The sequence below is a fragment of the Trichosurus vulpecula genome, chromosome 3 (genome assembly GCF_011100635.1).
Source record: "Trichosurus vulpecula isolate mTriVul1 chromosome 3, mTriVul1.pri, whole genome shotgun sequence".
NCBI lineage: Eukaryota > Metazoa > Chordata > Mammalia > Diprotodontia > Phalangeridae > Trichosurus > Trichosurus vulpecula.
The window spans coordinates 207,048,973-207,069,991 of NC_050575.1; the positions used below are offsets into that span (position 1 = coordinate 207,048,973).

Sequence of the window (21,019 nt, forward strand, 5' to 3'; positions counted from 1 at the left end):
GCCCTACCATTTTTGGGAGCTTCTGCTGTTCGTTAGCTTGAACCCAAGAGGTGAGGTTGGGGCAGCTAGGTGGCGCACTGAATAGAGCGCTGGCCCTGGAGATGGGAGGACCTGAGTTCAAATCTCGCCTCAGACACCACCTATCTGTGTGACCCTGGGAAAGTCATTTAACCCTATTTGCCTCAGTTTCCTCATTTGTAAAATGAGCTGGAGAAGGACATGGCAAACTGCTCCACTATCTCTGCCAAGAAAATCCCAAATAGGGATTTTCTTGGATACAACTGAACAACAGTAACTAGACCCCCCCAGTGTTAGAGAAGTAATATGAGTTGGTATTCCCTGCAGAGAAGTCAGTTCTTTCTAGCATACACATTCCCTGAAGCATCTCTCCGCCTGCCTCAATTCCTTGCCTCTTCCATTCAGGCTATAAATAACTCAGCCGAGAGGGTCCTGCTACTGTAAACCATGGTCTAAGGACTAAGAGCAGGAGAGGATTACACAAGCCAGCATGACCCAGAGTCAGACATAGGGTGAATTGGCAGGGGCTTTGCTTCCAAGGCACTGAAAAATCGGAGGGTGCTAACTAGCAACTACAGTCTTTGAGAAGCATAGCTCACAAATCAGTGCCTCATTTGTGGGAATTAGTAGGTTAAAAACAGAAAGCATTCTTCATATACTACAAATGTGTTTCTCCCTACCCATTTATGACTCTTTCTCCTCCCTTCAGTGCTTACCCCTGCTCTTATCAGCCTTGTTGGCAGCTGACTGTGTATATGGGGATTTTTGTCTCCCCACTATTATGTGGTATCCTGGCATCTTTTCTCCCCATCCAGTTGATGGCATTTGTCTCCAGAAATTTATCTGAAGTCATTTTTTTTTAATGCTTGCCCAGGGAGCCCAAATTCTCAGTCCCCCTCTGGCATGACTCTCAAAAGGCTTCTGTGGGACATTGAGGTAGAATGAGAGAAGCGTACCTCTTTAAGGGTGGAAGGAAAGGAGGTCTCTTGCAAATAGAACTGGGGCACACACTGGAAGGTAATGGTGAGTATGATACCAAGGCAGCCAAGATGCACGAGGGCAGCCTTGAATATTTCCGCATTGCTGGTCTCAGAGCACTCGATTATCGTTCCTGCTGCTGTCAGAAGAGTTAATGCCGCCACCTGGTATGGAGAGAAAAAGAAAAACCACATCTCAGACCCATCAAACTTCCAAATCTGATTAATCAGTCGTTCAGGCCCAAGCTCACAGTACCTGAGTGAGTAAACCTAAAGACTGGGGATTAGAGAGGGGAGTAGTATCTGAGATATCCTGAGCCATCTCCAGTCGTTCTGATGAATATCAGGCCACTGGACCCAGATGGCTCTGGAGAAGTTGAGGCTGGTGACCTTGTACAGCCCTCCCTCACTCAAATCAAAGCCAACTTCAAGTCATGTCATCATTTCCCTGATGTCATGGTCCTCTTCGAAAACGAAGGACAAACACAGCAACAACCACAACAACAACGAGTATCTGAGGAGGGGTATCTCTTGTTTCGCTGGAGAGCTAGGAGCTAAGAGGTGTGAATGGCCAGCACCACCTTTCAAATGAGATCATGAACCTCTAATTCCATGAAGCTTCTGGAAGACAGAGAGAGTAAACAACATCCCAGCTTGGGGTATAGAGGTAATAAACTCAGCTGTCTTGGGTCAAAAGTCAAATATTGGGAGAAGAGCACAACTACAAATATGGGCATTCTGGATGCTGGTACTAACCCTAAGAAAAAGCCGAAACCCCTTTGACTCTTGTGCTTGGCTTTTATCTAGGTGAAGTCTGACAGCCACAGGAAGGAAGAGGTAATGGGCAAGGGCTCGTGGTCTCATCCTGGCTCTTTTTCCCTAGCCTTACTGCTTCACTACGGGGCTTGGCTCTTTGTGCCTCAGTTTCTCTATCCATATCCCAAAGGCAGCAATACTTTCTACTAATACAGAAGAGTTATAAGTGAAATACAAAGCAAGTGTGTTTGGCCATTCCTCTGTGTGTCTGTGTGTGTGTGTGTGTGTGTGTACACAGGTGCATACACATATGTGCCCCAGAGTAGGAAAAGTAAACAAATTATTGCGAACACCAGACTGAGAATCAATAAATTTGGGTTTGACTCTTATCTTTTGACTCTGCCACTAGCTAGCTGTGTGACTATGGGCAGACTGTCACAGGGGCCTTGAACTCAATCCTGGTCACCTGATTCCCAGTGTCCCAGGACTTCCCCAGGAACCCTGTTCCAGGTCACTCACATCCTGAACCTTGTGTTTGCCCTAGGGAACCCTGCATCAATCCACTTGATCCTCGGCCTCTGTCGTTCCTCTCCCCAGAGCCTCCCAATCATCTTGTATCTAGGCCATAGACTAGGGCCTTTTTGCTCCAGAGATTTTTCCAGTTCTGTGGAGACCTTTTGTAGAGCTGACCCACTTTCAACCATTTGCTTATGCCTACTGTGTGACACATCTCCTGAACCTTGACAGATCACCACCTGCTCCAAGGTTGGACCTTGAGGGAGAGCCTTGAAAAGTCTAATCATCTGCCTCCCTTGATGGACTTCTCCAGCCCCTGATACTCTGCCTGGTCTCATTCCTCAATGGTTAGCATATTCCCATCTCACCATACTTTCCTAATCCCAATGATTCTGAACCCCCATCTATAGAAGTACACACCCTGATAGCTGATCCCCAACTGCCTGATCCCCTACCTCCCACCTTATTCAGCCCCCAGCGTCCAACTCCATATCTACCCAACCCTTCCATGTGCTTGTTCAATAATGAACAAATTTGTTTGCATCTTAAACCTTGTTCTTTCTCATTCCTTCTATCTCTAGCTCTCACTGAGTTCTGGGCTCCCTTCTGATAAAACTGCACCCTTAGCAGGGGTAGGAGCACCCTTTGATGCCTTATCTGATCATAACCTTCTATCACTCCTTATGACACCTATCTGCCTTATGACACCTAACCTTGTCTTCATCCTCATCATGACGTCTAGTACCTCCATCCTAAGTTCTTTCCCAGGTCAAAGCCTTGGCAGCATCTACCCTTTCCTCCTTTCTCTGTCTTGACCCCTTAGTGAACCATTTTGACTAGACCCTATCCTCTAGACTTGCCCCCTTGTCCAATTTTGAGCACATGTTGCATCATGGCCCCACCCTGGATTACTCCCACCAGCCAGATACCTTCTTACTCTGCCCCTGAAAGCATCCAATTCACATTCTATCAACCAATTAACAAGCACTTCTTCACCAAAAACTGGGGATCCAAGCACAAACAATGAAACAATCCCTAATCCCCATTCTCCAGAAGTCTTCATTCTAATAGGGAGAACAGAATATATATATATATATATATATATGTATATATATATACATATATATACACACACATATATATGTATATATATATTTATATATAGAGTGAATAAATATAAATGAGGATTGCCTTCTTAGGTGTGGAAGCACATAAGATTAAGGCCTTATTCATGTCCTAAAATGTTAAGAAGTAATGTTAGGGAAATATTACCGTCTAGAGTCCTTATTTTTACTTGTAAAGACCTAATCAGTCTTCCTGAAACTTGATCAGTTTCAGAGAGGGATCTTAATTTCCTGTGACTCAGAACATTAGAGAGAGCTTGTCTTGTAAATGAGTAAGAATCTCTTGTTTAATTCAATTAGGAAGAATTTCTCTTTGTACACCCTGAACTAGATTGAAAAGGGAAATTAGAAAGAGGAGATAAAGAGGCAGTGATTGGGTTGGGGAAGATAATTCTCCAAGGGGCGCCTGCATCTGCCTCATCATTGCCTTTGTGTGGTAGATTAAAAAAAATCAAACTATATACCTTCATCTTGTGTAGTTGTGGAATTTTGTCTTTTCTTTTACAATTGTTATAAAATATGAGAGGACACTTCTTGGGTGAGAGATGTTTCTAATTTTCAAGGGGGCAAAGGAGGGAAGGAAGAAGGAAGGAAGGATGGAAGGAAGGAAAGAAGGAAGGAAGCAAGGAAGGAAACAAACATTTATTAAGTACCAGGCAGGGTGCAAAGTACTTTACAAATATTTCATTAGATCCTCACAACAAACTTGGAGGTGCTATTATTATCCTCAGTTTACAATTGAGGAAATTGAAGTGAAAAGAGGTTAAGTGACTTGCCCAAGATTACACAGCTAAGTGTCTGAGATCACATTTGAATTCAGGTCTTCCTGATTATTGGTCCAGCCTTTATATACTTGGCCATGTAGCTGCCTCCCTCTAGGGGACTGGGGACTTGGACTTAGTCCCTCTTTGACCTTGAGTGTAAGTCACAGGGCAGCTAGGTTGTCAAGATCCTTTGTTTTCCTGACTTCAAATTTGGCCTCAGACACTTACTAGCTGTGTGACCCTGCTCAAGTCACTTAACCCTGTTTGCCTCAGTTTCCTCATCTGTAAAATGAGCTGAAAAAGGAAATGGTAAACCACTCCAGTATCTTTGCCAAGAAAACCCCAAATGGAGTCATGAAGAGTTGGACACAACTGATCAACAAGACCACAAGTCGCCTGACCCCTCTGAGTCTCAGGGTTTTCTCATTTGTAAAACGAGAGACAATATCTGTTATAAAGGCTTTGTTTTTCTTTCTTTTTCAAAGAGAATGGGTGGAGAACTGAGAGGAAAAAAAAGGTGGATTTGTGTTCATTGAAAAAGAAAAAATTTAAGCCAAACCTAAAAAAAGGAGAAAAAATATTTAAATTTTTTCAGCCTGACAAAAAATAAAAGAGATTTGGTGGACTACATGATTCCAGCAGCCCTCCTATCCCTAGCACCTGCTTCACCAGGTTGTCATGAGGATTAAATGAGCTCATGAAGGCTAACTTTGTAAAATGAAGAGAAAATGTATTGTAAAGAGCATTGGATCTGCAATTGGAGGACCAGGGTTCAAATCCAGCCTCAGAGGCTTACCGCCTGTGGGACCTTGGCAAATTACTTCATCTCCCTGGGCATCGATTTCCTCATCTATGAAATGGGAAGGAGGGGCTGGACAAAGGGTCTCTGAGCTATGTGATATTATCCTACCTCTTACAGTTACTACCTCTGTGACCTAGATCAAGTCCCTTCACCTTTCTGAGCCTCAGTTTCTTCTGTCAAATAATGAGGCTGGCCTTGATGGACCCTAAGATCCCTTAAATAATAATAGTTAATAATATATAAAACATATATTAAATAATATAAAATATATAATATGATAAATATATAAATTGATATGATATGAGATGAGATAGTATAATATAATGTAATATAAGTAATGAATATAATTATAATAATATATGCTGGTGATTCTATGTCATGGTGGGCTGGAAAATCCACGCTCAGCTCCACTCATTTCTAGGCTTCCTTTTGTTTTGGGGCAAAGGCAGGGAGCCCAGGACAGCAGGTGGCACTTGGGAAATTGAGCGTAACTTCCCCTTTGGCCTTCATTTCAAATTAAAACTCTCTCTTGTTCCCTCCTTCAAATGTTCCTCCACACTTTGTTACCTGCTGATTTGGAGGAAAATTGCTTTTGACAAGTACGGCTGGTGCCGTTGTGCTCAGGGTGAAAGAACAGATAACGCTGAACTAATTTCTGATTAATCATAGTCCAAGCTTATGGGGTAGAATGAGGCTTCTTACCAGCTGGGCATAGGAAGGATCCGGAAAAGGTTTTTTTTAAAAAGTTGAGATTTCACATAGAAAATAAATTACTTGTGGTGCCCCATTCTAGCTCTGGAGTTCAGGAACCCAACTGAACCTTAGGCTATGAGGCAACTAAGGGGTACAGTGGATACAGTATTGGACTTAGAGTCAGGATGTTTGTTGTTCAGTCGTTTCAATTGTGTCCAACTCTTTATTGCCCCATTTGGAGTTTTCTTGGTAAAGATACTGGGGTGGTTTGCCATTTCCTTCTCCAGCTCGTTTTACAGATGAGGAAACTGAGGCAAACACGGTCAAGTGACTTGCCCAGGGTCACACAGCTAGTAAGTGTCTGAGACCAGATTTGAACTTAGTTCTTCCTGACTCAGCACTCTATCCACTGAGCCACATAGCTGCCCTACAAGGATCCCATAAACACAATCTTCTAATGCCCACATTGTCCCTCATGCCCAGAGTGCTCTCTCTCTTTAGTCGATCAATTTATTAATTTATTAAGCACCTACAAGCAGCTAGGTAATGAAGTAGATAGAGTGCCAGGCCTGGAGTCAGGAAGACTCTCCTTCCTAAGTTCAAACCTGGCCTCAGACACTCAGTAGCTGTATGACCCTGGGCAAGTCATTTAACCCTGGTTGTCTCAATTTTTTCATCTGTAAAATGCACTGGAAAAGGAAATGGCAAACCATTCCAATATCTCTGCCAAGAAAACCCCAAATGGGGTTACAGAGAGTTTGACACAACTAAACAACTGAACAACAACAAGCACCTACTATGTGCCAGGCATTGTGCTAGATGCTGGAGATACAAAAAGACAATCACTGCCCTCAAGGAACTCACAATCCAATAGGGGAGACAACCAACAAACAAATAAATACAACCAAACTATGTACAGGATAAATAGGAAATAATTAACAGAGGAAAGACACTAGAATTAAGAGGTGTTGAGAAAGGCTTCCTGTGGAAAATGGGATTTTGGTTGGGACTTAAAGGAAGCCAGGGAATCCAGGATGCAGAGATATGGAGGGAACGTGTTCCAGCTACAGGGGACAGTCAGGGAAAAGGCCCACAGCCAAGAGATGATGTGTTTTGTTTGTGGGAAAGCAAGGAGGCCAGTGTCACGGGATTAGAACATATGTGCAGAATGAGATGTAAGAAACCCAGCTGGGAAGGTAGGAGGGAGCTAGGTCAGGAAGGGTTTTAAATTCCAAACAAAGCATATTGTATTTGCTTCTGGAGGCAATAAGGAGCCATGGGAGTTCATTGAGTGAGGGAGTGATATGATGGGGTCTGAGTTTATGGAGTGAGGATGGGGGTCAGGGTCTGTGTGTATGTGTGTGTGTGTGTGTGTGAGAGAGAGAGAGAGAGAGAGACAGAGACAGAGAGAGAGAGAGAGAGAGAGAGAGAGAGAGAGAGAGAGAGAGATGTTTGAACCTTCATTTTAGGAAAATCACTTTCATAGCTGAATGGAGGATGGACTGAAGCAAGGAGAGACCTGAGGCCTTCAGACCTGCGGACCCACCAGCAGGCTACTGCCATAGTCAAGGCCTGAGGTCACTAATGCCTGAACCAGAGTGGTGGCAGCATCACAGGAGAGAAGGGGGCATATTTAAGAGATTTTGCAAAGGTGAAATCTACAGACCTTGGACACAGATTGATCTTCACTTTGATTTTGCAGAATCCTTAACTTCTTGTGAGACTCAGCTCAAGGCCCACTTTCTGTAGGAAACCTTAGTTGCTAGTCCCCCATCCCTCCACCAAAAGTATCTACTTTTTATACATTTTATATTAAGTTTTCTGAACATATGTTGCACCCCTCCCCTCTCCATGGTAGAACATTAAGTGTTTTTAGGGCAGGTAATATTTTATTTTTGTCAGCATATCCCTAGTGCCTAGCACACAGTAGATGCTTAAAAATACTATTTTACAGATGAGGAAACTGACATGAAGAAGTTGATGGACTTAGCCATGGTCAAACAGCTTTGGCAGGGTCAGAGGCATGACTCCTGACTTGAAGATCACCAGTATTTCCACTATGTTTACTGCCCCTCAGAGGTAGATGAGAACTTAGGGGCCATCTGGTTCAATCTCCTAGCCCATGCAGTAATATGCAGCCCGTGATGGCTGGTTATCCGGTTTCACTATGGGAGAACCCAGGACTTTGCAAGGTACCCACTCTATTACTGATTAGCCCTGAGAGCAGCAGGATCCCTGAGGGACTGGGTTCCAAAAGAATCTGCTTTATAGCAGCTTGCTACTGTCCTGACGCCTTGGCCTTCTGACTGGTGGGACCTGACCACTGTCAGCCCGACCCAGACCTACTGCAAACTGCTGTTCCCAAGCACCTTGCTGTCATGCCATAGTGTATGTTAGCTCTCTTTCCTCCCACCCCTTTGTGTCTCTAGCTCTGGGAACAGCAATCAGATCAATACTGCCATGCCAGGAAATGAAGTGCCAATCAATTGTTCTAGGATTCCACTTACTATCCCTGTGGCTTCTCTATCCAAAACCCTCCTCCCTGGCTACCATGCTCCTGGGGGTGTCACTTCTCCTTGCTAGAATATAAGCTCAGAGAGGCCAGACACTCGTCTGCTATTTGTATCTCCAATACTTAGTACAGTATCTGGCATATAGTAGGTGCCTAATAAGTGCTTTTTCATTCATTCATGATAATAGTAATGATATTGGTGGTAGTAATAATAGCAACAATAACTTCTTTAGGGATTTAAGGTTTGCCCAGTGCTATACATATATATATATATATATATATATATATATATATATATATATATAAAATCTCATTTGAGGCTCATTATAACCATGTGAGGTGTGTAGTACAGAGAATATCATTCCCAATTGACAGACTAGGAAATTGAGATTCAGAGGGTATAGAATTTACCCAAGGTCATACAGCTAGTGTCAGATGTGGGATGGATTTGAACCCAGGTCTTCCTTGATCTAAAACCAGCGCTCTACCACCACTGATGAAGCGCTAATTATGATTTGATTCTATCACAAATTCCCCTTTTTTAAGGTAACCAAGGCATTGAGGATTAATTTCATCTCCTTGAAGTCTCATAGCCAATTACCATCTTAGGAAGGATAGAGGCTCCTTGGTAAACCCTGGCTCATGGTGGCAGCCTTAATCCTTGACAGACTTCAGCCATGGAACTGAAACTTTGCACCTAACCCCGGAGTTCTCCCCTTTGATAAGAAGAGTTGGCTTACTGGAAACAAGAATGGACGCCTTTCCCACTTTCACTCCTCTCCCCAAGCCCACGATTTTGTGAATTACCCACCATTAGCATGTGATATTGACACAGAACTCCATTCTCACCTGAGTGGGCAAAATGCCATGCTTGATTCCTGTGTTGTGGGTGCCGGTCCCAATCACACCAGCAGCAGTGACATCTGACACGGCTCCCAAGCTGTGCCCACCAGACAAGGAGGCAGAAAAAGAGAAAGGGCAGAAGAAGCGGTTAATTTTCCTTTGGAGGATAGATTACTTTTCCATGAGACAGTCAGACAGGAGTGCACAGACCAACTCCAGGCCAGAATACTGGACTCTAGACAGCCTGTTTATCCTCTTCCCTTCCATTTCTAACATCCTTGTTCTCCTTTTAAAGCAACATGTTTATCCCAAACCCTGGGGAGGTCAGGGTTCAAATCCTAGGATAAGAGTTCTAACATAGGTAATTTGGAGTCAGAAGACTCTCCGACTTACTTGTTCCCTGATAACCTCAGGTAAATCACTTCATGTCCCTAGGCATTAATGTCTTCTTTATATGAGGGGTAGGAGTGGGCTAGATAATTTCTTAGGTTCTTTATAGCTTTAAATCCAGTGATCAGTCAACAAGCATTTTTTAAAGCAATTATTTTGTGTCAGGCATTGGGCAGCTACTTTGTGTCAGGCATTGGGCCAGGCTCTGGGGATATGGAGATAAAAGTTCTTGCCCTTCAAGAGCTTACATTCTATTGGTGGACACAACATGCACATATATCACTATAGACAAGGCGAATAGAAGGTAGTATTGGAGGGGAAGTACTAGCAACTGGGGGAAAATCAGGAAAGACCTCTGGTAGAAGGCAGTGCTTGGACTGAATTTGGAAGGTTTGGGGAGTCAGGAAGACCTGAATCCCAATCCAGCCTAACTCAATTCCTAGCTGTGTGACCTCAGGCAAGTCATTTAACCTCTGTTTGCCTTGGAGGCATCTAGGTGGCACAGCAAATAGAATGCTGGGCCTGGAGTCAAGAAGACCTGAATTCAAATCTAGCCTCAGACTCTTACTAGCTGTGTGACCCTGGTCAAGTCACTTAACCTTGGTTTGCCTTAGTCTACTGGAGAAGGAAATGCAAACTACTCCAGTATCTTTGCCAAGAAAACCCCCATGGACAGTATTGCCCATGGGGTCATGAAGAGTTGGACATGACTAAACAAACCAATGAAGACGGGGGAGCATTCTGGGCATGAGGGACTGCCCATCCAAAGGCACCAAGACGGAGGATGGAGTGTTCTGTGTGATGAACAACAGGAAGACCAGCTTGGCTGCATTGCAGAGTGAATGGAGGTGAGTAATAAAGGATAAAGCTAGAAATAAAGGTTGGAATCAGGCTGTAAAAGACTTTAAATACCAAACAACAAGGTCTGTATTTGATCTTAGAAGCAACAGGGAGGACTTAGAGTTTATTGAGAAGGTGGGTGACCTCCAGAATCTTTGTGCCTGATGAACTTACAACTGCTTTCTCTTCCCTCTTTCCCCACGTAATTCCTTGTCTACAACAGACCTCTGACGCATATTCACTGATTGATCATGAAAGTGGCATTTTGCTTTGTACTACTGGTACAGTATCTCTGGGCTCTGCTTTCCTCATCTGTAAAATCATAGGGTTAAACTGGATGGATTCTGGGATCCCTCCCATCTCTAGATCTATGATCCTCAGATTCCAAATCTAAGGCTCCTGGCTCTGCTAATTAGTACTGGCCTTCTTGGCTAAGTTACCTGAATCTACTGTAAAACTAGAGGGTTAGAAGAGATGAGGCTGAAGGGCCCTCGGAGCTTGAAATGCTGGGATTCTGAAGCAAAGGTTCTTAACTTTTTTGTGTGTCTTTGACCCCTTTGGCAGTCTAGTGAAACAGCCTAGGGACCTCATCTCAGAAGAATGGTTTTAAATGCATAAAGTACAATACATAGATTTACAAAATACCAATGGTATTGATGCAGTTACCCTTTTTTTTTTTAAATTTGACACACCATCATTTGTACTAAGGGAGAGGAAAGGAGGAGAAAGGCATTGGCAGAGTCAGGAACCTGAGTGGCCTGAGTTCAGGTACCAAATAACAAAACGGTACACTCAAGCTCAGCCATAGGGAAACGTGAGCGAGGTGGCTCACCTTCATTGTCCCCAGGAGATTAGATGGGAGAAAATTCTAGCTTTCTTTGATGAATAATTATGGACAATTCTTTATATTTATTATATAAATTTATTTGTATTGTTTTATATAAAATATATATTTATATTACATTATAATATATTTATATATTATATATTTTGTATATTATATTAAATAATATAATATATTTATATTGTATTATATACATTTATTTGTATTGTTTATTTCAGTCATGTCTGACTCTTTGTGGCTCCTTTTGGAGTTTTCTTGGCAAAGGCACTAGAGTGGTTTGCCATTTCCTTCTCCAGCTCATTTGACAGATGAGGAAATTGAGACAAATAAGGTCAAGTGACTTGCCCAGGGTCACACAGCCAGTAAGTCTAAGGCTGGATTTTAATTCAGAAAGATGAGCCTTCCTGATTCCAGGACCACTGCTCTATCCACTGCACCACCTAGCTGCCCCTCGTTTATTTATATTATTTATACATACATACATACATACATATATATATGTGTGTGTGTGTGTGTGCATACATCTATATGTATGTATGTATGTGTATATATACATATACATACATATACACGTACATACACGTGTACATCTATACACATATACACACACATACACATACACATATATATTCTATCCCCTAAATGTTACAATGTGTTCTGTATCCGTTATCTCATTCAGTCTTCACAACTACCCTTTAGACAACTAGTAGAACAGTGGATAGAGCTCTTGGCCTTGGAGTCAGGAGACCTCAGTTCAAATTTGGCTTCAGACACTTACTAGCTGTGTGACCCTGGGCAAGACACTTAACATCTGTTTCGCTCAGTTTCCTCATTTGTAAAATGAGCATTACAGTACCTATTCCCCTGGGTTGTGGGGATCAAATAAATTAATATTTGTAGAGGTGCCTAGCACATAGTAGGAACTATATACATTTTTGCTCTTATTAATATCCTTCAGTGGTGGATACTACTGTTTCCATTTTTCAGCTTAGGATAACTAAAACTCACGGAGGTTAAATGATTTTCCCGAAGTCACGGAATTAGTGAGTGTTAGAAGCAGGATTTGAACACAGAGCTGGTTGTCATTTCATTACCCTTACCCCCACCCAAGCTGCCCTAAGAAAGGGAAGGGGAACCCGCCAGACTGGAGCAAAACTGTTTTTAAGAACATGACAGGGACTGTGCACTCCCCTAGGATAGAGACCATGACCACATTCTTATCATGAACAGGGTGAGAGAAATTCTAATGCTCCAGAAATTAGTGCTCATAATTAATAAGAACAAATTTCTTCCTGTCCTCATCAGTCACAGGCTCTGGTGTGAAAAGTTCCTTTCGAGATCAGAAGGACTAGACAACCTCTCCCTCCCTGCTTGGGGGCCATGTCCTTGGGGTGTTAATGGTTACTGAGACCCAGTGAGCGGAGACCTAAACTCCTGACCTTGAGGCGCTGATAGAATAGACAGCTATTAATAGGGTCTGTTTTCAGCAACACAGAACCAAAATAATTCTCCAAACTGGTACTGAAAATCCCACAAATAGAGATTCATTCCTTTGGCTTAATTTTGGTCCCCATGGAAATGCCAAAGCCCTGGGAGAGCCAAAAGCCTTACTACCTCTGCCTTCACAGGGTAAAATTTCATCTTTTCCCCGGCTTTTGCAGGTAGAGCACATGACTTGCTTGTTTATATGCCCATATTTCCAAAGAGCTTAGTTGTGTCCAGTGTGGGCTGCTTGGAAAGAGAGCAGGCAGAAGATGCCAGGTTTGTATCCTCATTCTGCCACTATAGAGGGCTGTGGGTCTTATAGCTGAAAGGGATTTTAAGGTCTTCCAGTCCAACTCTCATTTCGCATGTCAGGAAATCCAGCCTCCAGGTCACCCAAGTAGCAAGGCTGAGGTTTGAAGTCAGGTCTTCTGACTCTTTTCCAGGGTACCACACTCTCTAGCTGTGTAACTATGGGAAAGTCACATAACCTGGAAGATGTGCTAGATTTGAAGTCACAGAAGATCTGGGTTCAAATCCCAGCTCTACAACTTGCTACCTGTGTAGCCTTGAGCAGGTCTCCTTCTGAGACTTAGTCCCTTCTCTATAAATGAGAGGTTGGACTCACTGGCCTCTAAGGTGCTTTCCAGTTCTAAATCTGTGATGTTATTGCCCTACAGATCTCTTTAAGTCTCATTTTCCTCATCTGTAAAGTGGAGATATTAATACTTCCACTACTTCCTACCTAATAGGACCATTGTTAAAACCCTTTCTTTATAACCTTTAAAATGCCAGGTACAGATGAGTTCCTGTTGTCACCCTCTCCTAAAGGATGCTGAAATACGACCCTCATTCTGGGCCTTCATTGATAGTTTTTGTGGGCTGTAGTGGCCAAACTCCATCATTGTCCTCAGAACACAAACATTGTCAGTCTTCAAGGTCTAAATTCAAAGCATTAGTAGGTTGGTAGCACCTGCCTGCTGGCATAACCTTTGAGGACCCAAGGTCAACCTCCTCGCCGTGATGAGGACGATTTTAGCAGAAGCTCTCCTTTGCTCTTTTCAGAAACCCAAGCATCCAACTGGACAACATGGCCGGGTTGAAGAGAATAAGCTGGATTTTAAAGTCAGAGGTTTTTGTTGTTCAGTTGTTTCTGACTCTTTTTGACCCCATTTGGGATTTTCTTGGCAAAGACACTGGAGTGGTTTGTTATTTCCTTCTCCAGCTCGTTTTACAGATGAAGAAACTGAAGCAAACAGGGTAAAGTGACTTGTCCAGGGTCACACTGCTAGTTGTTTCTGAGGTCAGATTTGAACTCATGAAGATGAGTCTTCCTGACACCAGGCCGGGGGCTCTATGCACTATAGCACTGCCTAGCTGCCCCAGAGTCAGAGGAGCTGAGTTCTAATCCCAGATGTGTCACTCATTTCTCTGTGTGACCTTGGGTAATCAAATAAGTAACGTCAAACAAAGATAAAAGAGAAACAGATCTGCCCTCAAGTCATGTCCCCTCTCTGGGTCTCAGTTTCCTCATTTGCAAAATGAAAGGATTGGAGTTGATGAGTTTACTAAGGTTCCTTCCAGCTCTAAAATCTATGATGCTGTGACTTAGGGATAAGAGAGAACCAGGCAATCAGTCTCTCCTCTTGAGGCAAGAAGTCACCACTAAGATAGGAAGGTCTTGCTTACTTGGAGAGTGCCAGGCCATGCTTGCTCAGCTCCACATTCAAGTCCTTCAGAAAGATTCCAGCTTCCACTGTGACTTGACGCTTTTCCTTGTCTACCTGCAAAGGAACAGAGCTGGGCTGGGGAGGGACTCTACCCTCCAGAGAAGCCCTTGCCAGTCATGGTAAACTGAGCTATTCTTTCTCCTAGAACATAAAGGCAGTTAGGTCACAGTGCATCGAGTACTGGAGTCAAGAAAAGCTGAATTCAGATCCTGCTTCATACTTACTAGGTTTGTGACCCTGGTTAAGTTACTTAACTTCTAAGTGCTCCCCCACCCCCTCACCCCTGCCTAACTGAACTTCTCCCCTGGAAAACTAAGGGCTAAGTGTAGCTAAGTGGAGAGGTTTGGAAAAGGACTAGAGAGAAAGAAGTGACCCAGGAGATCATCTAATTTGGGATCGGAGGCCTGAAGCAATTAGCAGCAGGCCCCTAGTTAATGCTGGGGGCAGGGATAGACTCTGGGCCTTTTGACTCCCAGTCCAAGCAGGGCTCATTACGCAGGCATGTCCAGATAATGGTACACATTACCCTGCATGTCCAGGTTTCTTTGGGCAGCTGTCAGGCCAATGACCTAGAGGGGCCCCTACAGCTGCAGAGGGTCTTTAGTCTCACTAGAACTCTGAACTCCCTTTGCCTTCTTCCCAAACTAGACTGAGTTCTTTAATTAATGAAGCAGCAGAGAAAAGCTGGACAGGAAAAAAGGGTGACTGGACACTCCAGCAATTACTTTAGGGAAACCAATTAGCATAATTCTGTTAATTTGGTCACCCTAAATTACCACCATGGCTGATTTCTTGATACAATTTTCAGGAAGAGGCTAACACCAATGGGCCTGATGATGAGAATAGGACCTTCAAGGTCATCTTCAGAATCTTCTCATTTTACAGATGAGGAAACCAAGGCTCAAAGAAGGCAATTGACTTGCTCAAGGACCTACCTTTCCAGTCCTCCTACACCTTACTCCTACCTTTCATACTCTTCAATCTAGTAACACTGACCTCCTGGCTGTCCTTTGAACTCAACCCTCTCTCTCCTGCCTCCCAGCATTTTCACCAGCTCTTCCCTCTCCCCGGAACTCTCTCCTAAGTCATTTCTCCCTCCCAGCTCCCCTGGCTTTCACCAAGCCTCAGTTAAAGTCTTACCTTTTGCAACAAGGTAGGGCCCTTTCCTGATCCCGCTTATTGCTCTCTGTTGATTATATCTAATTTACTCTGTAAATAGCTTGTTCATACTTAGTTGTTTCCCCTATTAGACTGTAAGCTTCTTGAGAGTAGGAGCCATCTTTTGCCTTTCTTTGTATCCTTAGCACTTAGCACAGTGCCTGGCACCTACTACTACTAATAAAGGCTGACTATAGTTGACTGATGAATGACATACACAGGTGAGGAGCAGAGCTGGGATGAGGACCAGGTCCCCTGACTCCAAATCCAGCGTTTTTTCTTAGAGGCTGACAAGGAGGTGTGTATCTGGTTTAAGAGAACTAGTTAGAAGCTAGTTCTGCCAAAAATCACAGCCAGAAGGTCTTTTTAAGAATCCTCCCTGGGGTCTATGGTGTAGTGGGATGAGCACTAGGCTAAGAGTGCCCGGGACACTTGGACTCTAGCCCCGGCTCTGCTATTGACAAGCTTGGTGGCCTCCCTGGGCCTCAGTGCCCTCATCTGTAAAATGGAGGGGGGTGGACTAGATAGCCTCTAAGGTAAGATCCCTTCCAGCTCCAACATCCTTAGACTCTCATCCTGAATTGAGATTCTTTTTTTTTTCAGTGAAAAGCACAGGAGCTCAGACAAAAAGAGGGACTTGCACACACTTTCACTGTGGGAAAGCTTAGGGACTTCAACTTAAAAGTGTGAAGAGATCCTTACAGCGATTAGGGCACTAGCAGTGGTTTCCCACCTCTAGCTCCTCCCGAGGGTGTCTGACCTCAGCATCAAGCTCTTGGGATGGAAGACAGGGCTTGTTAGATTCTGGGGGTCTCAGAAGTTTAGAAATCTAATGGTTTATGGGATTACCTTGAGGATCCGGTTCATCTTCCCCATATGGATCATGAAGCCATCAGTGCAGGCGACGTCTGAGGGTGAATGGCCTCCTCCAATTGCCTTCACACGTTTGTTTTGCTGCCTGGCTAAGTCCAACACCTGTAGAGACATCAAGACTAGCCTTAGGACCTTCTTTCCCTCCCTGCCTTTCTACTTCCCTCCCTCCCTTTTTCCTTCCTTCCTTTTTTCCTTCCTCTCTTCTTTTCTCCCTCCTTTCCTTTCTTTGTTTCTTACTTTCTCTCTCTCTCTTTCTTTCTTTCCTTCTTTTTCTTTCTTTCTTCCTCCCTTCCTTTACTCCCTTCCTCCCTTCCTTCTTTCCTCCTTCCTTCCCTTTTCCCCTTCCTCTCTCCCTCCTTTTATACCTCTTTCCTTTACTTTCTTCTTCCCTCCCAGCTTCCTCCCTTCCTTCCTCCTTCCCTTCCTCCTCCTCTTCTTCTTTCTTTCTTCCTTCTTTCCTTTACTCCTTTTCCCTCTCCCTTCCTCCCTCCTTCTTTTCCATCCTTCCTCTCTCCTTTCCTCCTTTCATACCTCCTTCCTTTTATCTCTTCCTCCCTCCCTCTTTCCTTCCCTCTCTTCCTTCCTTCCCTCCTTCCTTCTCTCCCATATCAGTATCTCTCTCTACATTTCACAACATTCAGAAAACTAGGATAGAAACAATGTTGGAAACCAACATGTGAAAAGTGAATCCAATCCATTACAATTAACCGAGAGTCTTTTTAAAAAATGTTATCTATGTTTTGTTTTTATACAACTTTCATTTCCCTATACATGCACCCTCCCCAGCCTAGAGAGAATCCCTTATGATAAAGAATTTGAAAAAAAGACAAAAAAGCAGTTCAGCAAAACTAACCAACACAGAATTCAGCACAGTCCAATACAGTGTCCAACATTCATAGTTCCCCACCTCTGTAAAAAGAGTGACCATCTCTACTGGGAAGAAACTATGGATAAAAGCCAAGAAATCATCATGCTAGTAGTAAGCTTTTCCTGGAAGGATGTGATGAACGAAAGGAGTGAGGGAAGTCAAAAGAGGGCTAAATCTAGAAAGAGGAAATAAAGAAGTGGCTGGGTTGGGGAGGAAGATGGATGGAGGCTGAAAAGAAACAAAAACAGCATGGCTTAATGGGTAGAGTGTTGGGCTTGGTGTTCCAATCCTTCCTTTGACCCTTAGTTTTGTGACTGAGAACATCAATCCCTTTGGCTTTAACTACAGTCAGTTCAGCTATAACTTGACATATGCCTTCTAAAAATCTACAAGGCTTATGGAAAAAATTGGGTTGGGGTACAGTCTCAGAAACTTCATCAGTTACCTACTAAAAAGATAGGAAAGTAATAAAAAATGGTAGCACAGTTTTATACATGTTAAATGGTTAAGAAATACATAAATATGACAATAAACAGTGGCAGGCCACTGCTCTGTCTGGGCGATTCTGGGACTCGGGTAGGGTTAGGGAATGGATTATATGAGTGGAGACCAGCTCTTTTCTACCCACATTCGGCTCACATCTCCACCTGTACCAGAAGATAGTTTATATAATAAATATGGCACTGAGACATGTTTAGGATGTTGAATGAACTGTTATATATAGAAAAGTTGTACAAATGCAAGAGAATAGCAAAACACAACCTTGTAGAGTAACACATGAAGGGAACTGAGGTAGCTGCCAGACATTTGAGATATATGACTTTGGAATACTCCTACACAGTTTAGTTCAGCTGGACAGTTCTTTTGCATTCTTGCTGTTTTTCAAGGAAGAAATTGAATGCAAACAAACTCGAAATTCATGTTATGCTTAAAGTGTCACCTAATATATCAGCTGAATTGGAACAAATTTGTGTTTTCAAAACAAGCTTATAGCAGAACTGACCTTACTTCAACCCAGAGGGTCACCTACAGTCTTGAGTTATAGTTCCCACAAAGGAAATTCTCCACCTTTGCATATTTGGGCAGGAAGAAATGCAGATAGCCATCATGGCTCAAAGAGTGAATTCAGCAAGCTCTTTTCCACCAATGGCTTGCCATGAAATTTTGGGCTTTTCTGGGTCCAGGAAAGTTAATCTCCTGGGTCTCTGCTATAGGGAGAACTGTGTGGGATGAAATTGCTATGACTCATACTCTCATTGAGCTAGGTTTAAAAAGGACATCAGAGGCATTTTATTCCAACCCCCTCATTTTACAGAAGATAAAATTAAGTCTCAGGCAGAATAAGTGACACATCCAAGGTCATATTGGTAGTAGGTGTCAGATGCAAGATTGTAACCCAGGGCCAGCATTCCTTCCTTCATACCATGCTGCTTCTCTATGGATGGAGTCAGACAGAGCTGTGGATGGTCCCTGAGGGAAGCTTGGGCTATGCCTTCCATTGTTGGCAGTGCCACTCACCTGTCTGACCTCCTCCACACTTGTGGGCTGAAAGTACATCTCTGGGTGGCAGCCATAGGTCTGTGCCCAGTTCTGGAACTTGAATCCTTTGTGACCATGCACCTGAGTTGTGAATAACATGATATGAACAACCACTTAGATGGTGGGGCTTCAAACTCTCCAAGAAACCACCTTTGCTTTCCAGAACTGATACCAACCCACTCCACCCCCACCCCTCTCCACTTGCCAACCCTGCCCTGGCAGATGGACAAGGGTATAGGAAGATTCTTTCCATTTTACACTTTATATGATTATAAATTTAGAGCTAGAAGGAATCTTGAATGCCATTTGGTCCAACTTCCTCATTCAACAGGTGAAGAAACTGAGGACCAGTTACCTAAAGTCACAGACATGGTAACAGGTAGAATTTGAACCCAGATCTTGACTCCAAATCTAGCTTTCTCTCTGCTGTACCACAAAACACAGAGGCAGAGGAGACAACATTTCACCCAAGTCAGCACTGACCTGGAAGAGAACAAAGATTTCCTACACCCTCAAAAGGGCCATCTTTTGGAAGCCGGATACAAAGCCCTTTCCAGGTCAGGTTAGGACTTTCTGAAAGATGGCTGCCTAAACTCAGCTCTGCCTGAAGACAGTCAGATTAGGAAAGACTTAGAACTGGCCACAGAGCTGTCTGTGGGTTCCCCCTTATCAGGAAAGAAAAGCATGAATTTGGGAAGAGTATACAGCGTTTTGGAAGATCATAGGTAGTTAGTGTCAGAGGCAGGATCTGAAGCTGGGTTGTCTGAATTCCAGAGCAGCTAGGTGGTGCAGTGGATAAAGTTCCAGGCCTGGAGTCAGGAAGACTCATCTTCCTGAGTTCAAATCTGGCCTCAGACACTTACTAGCTGTGTGACCCTGAGCAAGCCACTCAACCCTATTTTCCTCAGTTTCCTCATCTGCAAAATAAGCTGGAGAAGGAAATGGCAAACCACTCCAGTACCTTTGCCAAGAAAATCACAAATAGGGTCATGAAGAGTCAGACAAGACTAAAAAAAGACTGAAAACAAACAAATACAACCCCTGATTCCAGAGTTAATGCTCATCCCACTGTGTTGTGCTGCTGCCCTGACTGGTCAAATGAGATCAAACCCTGTATCAAATATGATAGGATGCATCAAGTCCTTTGCAAACCTTAAAGCACAATTTAGCTATTATTATTAAAAGACATGGAGCTGAGGAGAGAGAGCTGGCCTCAGGGACAGAAAGACCTGGGTTCAAGTCCCAACTCTGAAGCATACAGGCTGTGTGACCCTGGGCAAGTCACTAACTCTTTAGTGCCCTAGGCCAGAGGTGTTAAATGCACAGCCTTGGGAAATATTTGACAAAATAAATAAAACTTCAGTAGAAAGTAGATAATGTTAACATGTAGTTTTCTGATAATATGCAGCCAGTAGGGATCCTTAGGTAAGGGTTAGTGACCGGGCTTTCTATTTGACACTGATGCTCTAGACAACCCTCTAAGTGGCTGAGAAGGTGCTGACCTGCATTTGTGGGGGAAGTTTCTTGATCAGGCAATTCCCCATACCGATGAAATCACAGATTCATTATTATTTCTACTGGAATCTAATCCCATATCTGAAATCACATTGCCCAATGACAGCATCCCATCTGTGTGTTCTAAATGCAGTGCCTAAACATTCCAACACATGCATAAACTGCAAGTCCCCAAGCCTTTGAATGGGTCCCTTGCCCACAACCCTTGTGCCCGTGACTTCACTTATCTGAATCTCTGGAGGGTCCCAGACTTAAGCCAGACTTCCGTAACTGGTCTGTGCCAATTCCATCACGGGAGATTTCTTACCATCTTATCAAACTATCCAGTTGCTCCTGGTCTGTTTCTATCTCCCTCTGGAAATGTGAAGGTCCTGGGCAGAGATCTCAAAGGAAAGGTGATTTTCAGAAGAGAAGCAAGGAGCCCTCTCTGGTTTTAACAGCCCCACCTCAGCTGCTGAGTCAGCTTGGGGGTTGGGGACTAGGTAATATGTAACTGACCCCTTTCCCTATCGTGGAAGATGAGATTATGGGCTGCAGCCCAGGGCACTGGGGTTCGGGGGGAGAGAATTGCTTCATAGATCTCAAAATCATAGATTTTAGAGTTTGTAGGACCTTTCAGATCACTTATCCCAATCCCTAAAGCCTTCTTTGGTGTGAGGGAAGGGGAGGCAGGGAGGGAGGGAGGGGAGTTCTTCTAAATGTACATCTTCCCCAGGTTAAGCCTGGGGACTGAGGTTCAGGGAACAAGAATGCTCTTGGACTTCTTGGCTTTGTG

The 21,019-nt window shown here is 43.6% G+C and overlaps 1 protein-coding gene across 2 annotated transcripts in view; it reads right to left on the reverse strand.

Moving 5' to 3' along the window:
- Positions 1 to 20,673, reverse strand: part of LOC118844879 (L-gulonolactone oxidase) — a 53,856-nt gene extending 33,183 nt beyond the window's left edge. The window contains exons 1-6 of one of the 2 annotated variants that reach the window (XM_036752889.1): positions 20,552 to 20,673; positions 18,709 to 18,810; positions 16,299 to 16,424; positions 14,251 to 14,345; positions 9,012 to 9,102; positions 975 to 1,160 (exon numbers count right to left, since the gene is read on the reverse strand). In XM_036752889.1, the coding sequence (XP_036608784.1) occupies positions 975 to 1,160; positions 9,012 to 9,102; positions 14,251 to 14,345; positions 16,299 to 16,424; positions 18,709 to 18,810; positions 20,552 to 20,554 (603 nt within the window). In that variant the 5' untranslated portion in view covers positions 20,555 to 20,673. Of the gene's footprint in view, positions 1 to 974; positions 1,161 to 9,011; positions 9,103 to 14,250; positions 14,346 to 16,298; positions 16,425 to 18,708; positions 18,844 to 20,551 lie in introns of those variants that run through there. The other variant, XM_036752888.1, reaches the window with a different exon arrangement.
- Between the last annotated feature and the right edge of the window lie 346 nt (positions 20,674 to 21,019).